A 9516-nucleotide genomic window follows, 5' to 3' on the forward strand; every position below is an offset into this window, starting at 1 on the left:
ACCATTATTATTTCAACTTGTTGCTGTGTTGTCCAAAGAGTACTTATTGTAACGACTTGCGGTTGAGTGTGCTTATATTAAAGTGGAGCCTAATTACTAATTGTCATGGCAGCTGTTCTTTCCACGACAGACCTTTTTCTTTAAAGAGTGAGTCATGGACAAAAGCAAAAATAGAAAATATTAGAAAGATGAACCAGGAAAAAAAAGATTTATGACAAAATGAATAAAAGAGGCCATGGAAGTAGCATGGAGATTCATTACATACTCTTAAAATATTTCTAACTTTTTAAAGCATAAAAATGTAGTCACAGCCTCCATCAAGGACCTTGTCTACGAATATCTAAAACACACCTTATAAAAGGCTACAGCTCTGCTCAATCATGCGCTAGTATAGAAGAATTGTTTATGCAGTTGCGAGAGAGAGAGAGAGAGAGAGAGAGAGAGAGAGAGAGAGAGAGAGAGAGAGAGAGAGAGAGAGAGGGAGAGGGAGAGGGAGAGTGAGAGAGAGAGAGAGAGAGAGGGAGAGAGAGAGAGGGAGAGTGAAAGTGAGAGGGGGAGAGAGAGAGAGAGAGAGAGAGAGAGAGAGAGAGAGAGAGAGAGAGAGAGAGAGAGAGAGAGAGAGAGAGAGAGAGAGAGAGAAAGGAAGAAAACAAAGGGGAGTTACCAGCAACCTGGCACACATCAGGAACATCTACCCCAGCAAGACAATCAATCACTGACCCAATAACCAGCAGCATCATTTAAACCAAGGTTTTTGACAAATGTGCATAATAGTGAAACACAAAAAAATACAGAAGAGAAATACTACACTTAAGCACCCAAGAATTCCTTACAGGTTTGAGTCACACCTGAGCAGTCATGACCATTCTAAAGATAAGATATAGTGTTTCATTGGAAGAAATTTATAATTAATTTTCTATGCAAATTAGAATAAAGCCAGGAGTATTTTACATCCTAATGCCAACCCATCCCAACTGCCCTGACATGAAAGACGAACTGGCTGTTATTTGCCTTGCTTCCTCAAATGACTGTAGGGTTCAAAAAGTACATGTAAGAGCTGAATATCACTTTCTAAGATTACAATTTTAATGACAAGACAAACAATCATAACAATATCTCATCCTCAATCCCATACTTAAGCAGAACGTCAACAAACCAGATTAACTGAATGTATAATCCTTTGCGAAGAGAGAAAAAAGAAAGAATATCTTGAGGGGCAGGTTCCATCATGAGTCTGTATGACATTGCACCAAGCAGCTGCTCGCCCCCCAGGGGAAAAGACAACACTGGATACACAGTCTGATCAACTGCCAAAGAAGCTACAATGGGGAAAGATGGATGACCAAGTTGCACACTGTGTTAAAATTGCACTGGCAGATGTATACTCGAAACAAATCTCTCATGACAAGCAGTCACAGCAGCCATGCACATAACCATTGTGTTTAAATGTGCTGTATATAATCTCTGTACAAAATTCAAGATATTCACCTCATGCACTTCATTTGAAAAGGTTCAAACAACAATACTAACAGACCTAAGCAAGACAATACAGCACTACATGACAACTGGAAGTATCACATGTGTCCGGAAGGAGGAAGTCCAACTCAAATTAAAACATGTCAGTCCAAACTGTAACAGACTGACCACAGAGGAAACATTAAAATTGTGACCATTTTCGGAACATAGACAGCAAAAGTTACAAACCACACCTCTGTAGCAACAAGTAATGGATGGTATCACTTTTGTTGATTAATCCTTTCTCCACGTATGTGAACTGTCCTTTGTACCATTTGCAAGTCTTTGTAGGCACCACTGCGTGACAAATTTCCAAAAAAGATGTTTAAAATGGGACTTTCCTGCTCTCTTTTTATTCCCCTCGTTTTTCTGACTCTGTGACATGGCCTGGGCCCTTCTGTCCATGATGTGTCATGAGAAGGAGAAAAAGCAAAACTAACTGCAAGTTTACTTGACACTGCAGAGATGTTTTTGGCACACTTTTGATCATAAAAGGCTCTTATCACAAATATGGAGCAAGGTAACAATGAAAGAAGTAAGACTAATTATCTCTGATAACTTGATTGAAGCATTTTTGAAATACTTAATGATTTCTTAAAATCTATAGGGTCAGTACAAAGGTACTAAAAATAATAGGCAGTATTAACTTAACTGAACCTGAAAAAAAAAAAGAAAAAAATGAAGAGTGGTCATTGCTAATAAAAGATACCAAACTCAGTAACTATCTATATAAGTCATGAAAAGTGATCACAAAAAAATCTTTTCCAATTATATCAAGGCTTGAAGCATATCACAGAACAGTAATCTTACTAAATTTTCCCACATTGTTGCCTACGTGCAGATCCCTGATCACTTTAACCATTTGTGCATTAGTTGAGTTTGTTACAGACCACAAAACAGCATTTGGGTCCATTGCCATTGAAATAAGTCTGAATGAAGTTCTAAATTTGATTTCAATTTCCGGGCTCCTATTATAGTAACTATTGACAGTTCACTCATGACTCAGACCTGACTGGAAATGAGCAGTAAAAATGCTAAAAAGATAAAATACAAAGTCCATAAATTTGGTCACACAGTTGCAACTTGACATTTTTCAAACACTTATCCATTCACAATCTGGAAACTTGGGGTGGGGGGAGGGGGGTAGAGACCCTGACAAACATGAAACAATTTGACCAAGGGCATCACATTATAGATCCCTTGAGAACAAACACAAAATTTGCCCTTGCTGAGATAGCACGATTGATATGTGTGTGTGTGTATGTGTGTCACTCCATCAGAAAATGCCATTCAGAAATAAGTCTGGACTACAAAAAGTCTGAACACCGGAGAAACACACAGCTGAAAAGACTGTCTTTCATCTGCTGCATCAAAGAGGATGTTGGGGACGAGGGAAAGGGGAGAACCTCCTCCTGCACTGCAGATGTAAACGGTGGAACGGTGATCGCAGCAACAATGCCATAAGTGTATTCCTCTCGTGTGTGTTTATGAAACCGGCTGCAATAAGCAGCAAAACTCAATTTACTCTCTCCTTTCAGAATAAATAAGTGGCTGTACAAAGCAGAACTTTTCTGCCCCTCGGGTATGTCGTCTTCCAGGAGGTGGAGGGAGATGCAACTTGTGAAGAAACCACTCAGAACAGGGAACAGAACAAGTCAAACGTTTGTGGTTTAAATGTGCAACAAGTCCCCATATTATCCGGGAGTTGACGAGAGCAGGAAGGATTTTTAAAAAGCGAATGGAAATGTGCTCCATCGTTGTCGGAGAGGGGAAGAGCCCAGTGCAGTAAGAGCACGCCATCTGTTTGTGGGTGGGAAGTTGTGATCAGCGGAGTGTGGCAGAGACTACTCAGTGTTCTGTACACCCTGTGAGTATTCGGAACTTCCAGTACAAGAAGAGTTCCGGCCCTTCAGGCAGTGGTGGACGGCATCTCTGGACTGTATGGAAGTAGTTACTGAGACAATGAACAAGCTTTGAGTGTCCTCTGCTATACTGCTGAGACTTGCTCTTCTTCGCCACCTGTAATTTAGAGAAGAAAAAACAACCCAACACTTCATAATTCTTTCATTAAAAAAATATAAGTTGATATTCAAAAGCAAAAATGTGATGCCTTACATAATACATTGTAGGTCATTTCAAATATAGAACAACTGGTTCCACAAAAGTAACTCGAATCTTAAGGAGTTAGTTTTAGAGAAAAAGTTTTCAAGTAATACAAAAAGGTACAAGCTGATAAAATTCTCCCTCCTATACATTGTTAAACTGCATGGAAAACCTATTATTAGATCTCATCTATCCTAGTTATCAAAAGCTTGAAAACTACAGAAAGACAGCCTGTGTTATCCACCAACAATGCTGAAAGCACTCTGTCTCTACACTTATGAACCTCTTGTATTTCAGAAAAAAATTGTAATACAAGAAATAAACAGTCCAGACTGGTCCGGATTTCCCAAATTTGGAAAATCTTTTGTGAGACATCTAACAGCATCACACATGAGCAGTAAAATCACTTGAGGGTGACAATGTTTAGGGATAAGGCTGTTGACACAGCTTGCAAGTACACGTGTTCAAAAAGAGAATTAATACTCTTGGGACCCTTTTCTGCCCCTGCACCAACCTGTCTGGGAAACAAACCCCTTCCACCTAACGAATGAAAAATTAGGCTCCTGTTAGACACAAAGTCAGTAAAAACAGATAAAATTGCCAGCAAGAGGACGAAAATTTACATTTATACCTTCACTACGGATATATCTTTGACGGGGAATGGGGGGATGATGGAGTAAAGAAAAAACGATTTTGCATGGCAGTGATGGTGTGCGAAAGACAGAGGGACTGTCCCAAGAAAAAAAAGACACTTGGTGACCCACAGTCAGAGAGATAAAAACCCATTGTAACAGAGATAAAACCCTGCTCCGACTTGCCTTCGACTGGGGGAGTATCATAGTCACTGTCGGCTGCGGCCACTGGCCCATGACCCACACCTATGTAGACACCAGTGTCGTGTGAGTATGCTCGCATCTGTTGTTGCTGCTGCTGTCGACGCGCCATTTGCGCCATATTGGTGGCTGCCTGGTAATCCGGAAGTGGAGGCCGTCTACCCACGGGGAAGCCAGGATGTGAGGCGTAGTTGGACACTGAGGAGGAAAAAATAAACAGATCTCGTTTTTCAAGTAAACCTGACATGCCATATCTTTGGGACAAGAAGCGCCTGCTGTTTTTGTATTTCATCTTTGACTTGATCTTGGTCTGCTCCTCGCAAGTGGGACCCTAAGCCTAACAAGATGTTCACATCCTGATATGAGGAACTTTAAACACTAATCCGGAATCTGAAGGCAGCCTTCAGCAACTTTTTTAGTGTTGGATGCCGAGGGTCTCCAGAGGTGGACTGACCAACATGTCAAGCAAGGACAATGATGGAACTTTTAAGTGGGACATCATTGGGTGTCAGTAAGACACAATTCCTCTTCCTCTAAAACAGGGCTATGCACAGTGGCAAAGGGTAATTGCCTCTTTGTGATACTGTTCTTACTTGAGCCACATTGAACAATTAGACATTGATATCACCTCTCAGTTTATGTATGTCATTGTATACACATAATACTGCAACCCAAAATTTCCCTTGCAGAGAAAATTTTTTTCTACTGTTTAAACACCCCCCCCCGATAAGATCAAAGCACTTTCCCTTACAGATGGACTTACCGACAGGGGCTGACATGGCTGCCGCAGAGTTGTGCATGACTGTACTGTACGATGGGAGGGGAGGCCTGAAGTGAGGGGGCTGGCCTACAGGGGGGAGATCATAATAATAATTTTTAGAAATCATGTTGTAAACTGTGAGTGACTGAGACTTCAATTTTAAAAATGTTGATTCTTTAATCAGTAAAGTTGTCTACATCTAAAGAGAACAGGGCAGCCTTTTTAACAATTAAAGGAAAATTTTGTCAGGTGAGAGCCAGAGGCAATGTCGAAATTCCTTGGTTCGAGACAGAGATTTTTACAGCACTGTGTGTTTTAGAAATACTTGGATATGAACTCATTGGAAATTGCCAGTGGCAAATCTGTAATATTTACATATGATACATGACAGAATGTCATTTGAATGCTTCAATTTTGCTATTTTAGGTATTTCAGCCACAATGGAAATAGTCATCCTTGGCTCTCTGATGGCGACTAATTTTAACAGTCTCTCTGAAAAAGATTTACTTTAACTTTTTTCAAGAGAAATGTAATAAAACAGAAACAAGATCAAGTATATTGAGGAATAAAGAAGAGTTTACATGAAGATATTTGAAGTGGATCCAGTGGGTACATCCATCAAAGAAAGGTCAGTACAATGTTTGAGTTCCACTTCCAGAAAAAAACAAAACTTTTCACAATTGTAACAAATTTTCGTTCTAACCCACATCTTTTTATGACAGTGTACCCAACTTCAAGTGACCCTACCTTACTTTCATGCGTATAGAACCATGATTTTTAACAGAGGCAGTAAAATATAATGTTCAACCACAGAAAGCAGAGCCCATAAGATTTCATTCACTTCCCAAACAATAAGAAGTACCTTGACTCAAAGAGCCAGTTTAGATCAAATTCTCTATTTTTCTCACTCAGTTCTACAGCGTTTAATCTCAAATCAATGATTTGAGTAAAAGTTACAGAATTGTACTTGATTATTTCACAACTGAATCAACAAATAGAATTTCAGGTCGATCATTGAAAGGTCCAAACTAAGCATAAGGAAGTCCTGTCTGCGGTTCAACTCAGGGTTACCAGCATCAAAGTTCAGCATGATATTAATAATGACCCATTGGACAGATCAGGGACAAATTCTGACCATATTATAGTACCAACTTCCTGCAAATGGAGTATTTATTTTTAATCTTTTCAGTAGAGGGTTTTACGGCGCTCGCAACTGCATAAGGTCATATGAGCACCAAGGGATGGGTGTCAACAGAGAAGTCTTTACAGGGAATCAGACTTACTCTGCTCACCTCTCTAGCTTCAACAGCACAAGGTCTGCTTCGACTATCAAGGCACCCCGGAAATAGCGTGTCAAAAGAGTGTGACAAACATACAAAAGAAGTACAGGAAAAAGACAACAGTAAGGATTAGGAAAGAAAAAGCAGCAGTTCCCTGTTGTAGATCAGGCACAGTTATGAGCGTGACAAGATGAATCAGCCCATTTACAATTCTACTGTGCTTGAACGAGAAATGTCCCCCCTTTGGGAATGGCCTGAAGACACTGCAGTCAGTGGCACTGCCCTAGGGCGTATGGAGTATCTAAACCGACGACATCATCAGAGTGCAGAAACACGAGGCACTTCCAGGCCATGCACTAAAAAGTCCACACTCAAACCATGCCATCTTTACACTTAAAAGGTAAGAGGACATGGAGGAAGAGGGTGATGAGGATGAGAAGGCGGTGGAGGAGAGACAAAGAAAAAAAATATGTCATAAGTTTTTTCCTCATATTAGACTTTTCAAAGCCCCATCAGGAAGACAGAGAAAGAAAAGAAGAGACAATAACACAAGTTTTCCTCCTGTTTTCTGATAACTTCATGCAGCTTTGGACTAGGTTGTCATCTAGGATACCTGTCACTCAAACACCAATTGAGTATCAAATATTAACTAGAATAAGCTTTAATTGAACTTCAAACCCCAGTTGAAATTTTACCCTAAAGAACAAGAAAACACCTAAGCTTAGTACGATTTCTGTAACTTTGTTTCAATTGTTAACCAATAATATAAGTATATATGCACGCAGATATGGGGAACTACAAAGAGTACCACTTAAAAAGGTTTTCCATTTCCTGTTTTATCATCTTGCAAGGCAGAGATTTCAAGAAACTCTGCAAAAGTCGAATGTTCCCTAGAATATTGAAAGCCTCCTGTACCTGGCACTGGGCAGTATACAGGTCCAGCGGGAGCGGTCAAGCGGCGGTGCTGGGGTGGTGACACATTGGAGCCAATGCTGCTGTGACCAGAGTCATTCTCAGAGGAGTAGTGGCCCTTGAAGCCACGCACGCTGCCTGTGGGGCTTGCAGAGTCTGTGGAGCCCATAGAACCTGGGCAAAGATGACCAGCGGGTAAGACAGAGTTGGGCGTGTCTCATGTCTCACTTACAGTAGGACATCAAGATATATTCCGCACAACAATCAATACAATACTCTTAATTTATCTTCCCCGGATTTACACATAATGCGCCAAGTACACCTGATTACGTAACAGCAATAATATAACTTAAAGTGATTTATATATTCATGTTTTACAGAACTTTACTAAAAATTTGTCTTTTTTTCCAAAGGCAAACTCATCCAAGAAAGGAAGGCAAGAAAAAAACAAAAACAAAACAAAAACAAAAAACAAACAAACTTAAAAATGTTAACAAAATAAAAACACTCTATATTTCAGTTCCCAAACAAGGAGTCCTTAAACTCCCAGCAGTTCATGCAGTACTATATCGTATAAATATACACAATGGCTGGTGATGTGGTATTTCGCCCACAAAATACATTTACTTTTATAAATAAAGATTCCCCAAGGCATTTTTATCAAATACAAATGACTAAATTAACTAAAAAATATAACACAGGTATAAAAATTGATGGTTTTATTTTAAAATTCTCGCTATGAAATTTCCAGTTTCAAGGGCAACAACCGGAAATTTGTAGAATGCACAAGAACGGCCCTCATTTCTTTATTTTTCAACAGAATGAGTTGTCTTTTACAAATTACATGCAGAATAGAATGTACTTTTTCATCAAATTAATGTAAACTCTAAATTGTAAAATATATTTTTTTCTTCTCTGTGATTGTTGGGGCAGTCCGATTTCTGTTTCTGCATCTATTTTTCGTAACACGAAAAATATGTCACACCTCAAGAGAGCTTGACAAATATGAAATCTATTGGCTTGGTCTGGAAGACCATCTAATTCCCTTTCTACTGGTTTATGATATGTCTATCTGGGACAGACAGATTATTGCAGGAGGCTTGAGAGCAAAAAGTCATGATATGAAATTTCCATATTCAAGGGCAATAACTAGGAATTGTAGAATGTACTAGAAAGGCTTTCATTTCTTCATTTTCCAACAGAATGGTGTATCTTTGACACATAATGTGCAAAAGTGAATGTACTTTTCCAGGAAATAATTGTATACTCTAAATTCTCAAACACTTTTTTCCCCTTCTTTGTGACCGTTGGAAAAGTGTGATTTCTGTTTTTGTTTCAAGAGAAAAAGGTCCCACTTCAAAACAGCTTGACAAAAAATGAAATCTATTGGGTAAGTCTGAAGGACCATCCAATTTCCTTACCATTGATATTTAACATGTCTGTCTGGAGTAAACAGATTATTGCATGAGGTTTGAGGGTTTGGAGGACCCCTGAAACATAAATGAAAAAGGCAAAATAGGCAAAACTGCTGGGAGTTAACCCTCTAGAACTAGACGTGCAATATATGGTACATAGATTTTAAACGATGATATCTAATAATTTAGTCTTCCCAATTGGACTAGAACTTCTTCTATAGAAATAAGACTCATTGCAACATCCGTATGAACTTCTCGGGAGTTGCTTTGTGCCTTCTGTTTTCCACTTTGACTTGCTTTCCATTTTAATAAAAATTGATTTTGCTTAATCTTGAATTTCCACATCTCTAAGGTAAGTCACATAAAGTTATTGCTTGGCTGCAAGTTTAAACTATATATCTGTCCAAAGAAGTCAATATAGTGTGTATTCTAGGATCTAGGCCTGTTGAAACAGGCATGTTCCATATATAGCACACTGGGTATCAGGTGAATGGTCTAAGGGAGGTGACCCATATTAGATGTGGCATATGTGGCACACTGAGCATTAACGTCTGGTAGGGGAATATTTGTGTAAAATTTAAGCCATCATTAATTTTAAATATATGAAATGATATTTTTGTGTATATAAGCTTGATCACCTAGTTTGAAATCCTTAATATCACTGAATTTGTTCTTTCTGTAGGATAGTAACCCCCCCC

The 9516-nt window shown here is 39.1% G+C and overlaps 1 protein-coding gene across 6 annotated transcripts in view; it reads right to left on the reverse strand.

The window, feature by feature from the left end:
• Positions 1-587: 587 nt before the first annotated feature.
• Positions 588-9516, reverse strand: part of LOC101853022 (rap guanine nucleotide exchange factor 2) — an 84585-nt gene continuing 75656 nt past the window's right edge. For all 6 annotated transcript variants that reach the window (XM_005105079.3, XM_035971519.1, XM_005105077.3 and 3 more), the window contains 4 exons: positions 7407-7577; positions 5215-5298; positions 4437-4649; positions 588-3534 (listed from right to left, as the gene is read on the reverse strand). In XM_005105079.3, coding sequence (XP_005105136.2) covers positions 3503-3534; positions 4437-4649; positions 5215-5298; positions 7407-7577 — 500 coding nt within the window. In that variant the 3' untranslated portion in view covers positions 588-3502. The remainder of the gene's footprint in view (positions 3535-4436; positions 4650-5214; positions 5299-7406; positions 7578-9516) is intronic.

Source organism: Aplysia californica, unplaced genomic scaffold (assembly GCF_000002075.1).
Source record: "Aplysia californica isolate F4 #8 unplaced genomic scaffold, AplCal3.0 scaffold00451, whole genome shotgun sequence".
Classification (NCBI taxonomy): domain Eukaryota; kingdom Metazoa; phylum Mollusca; class Gastropoda; order Aplysiida; family Aplysiidae; genus Aplysia; species Aplysia californica.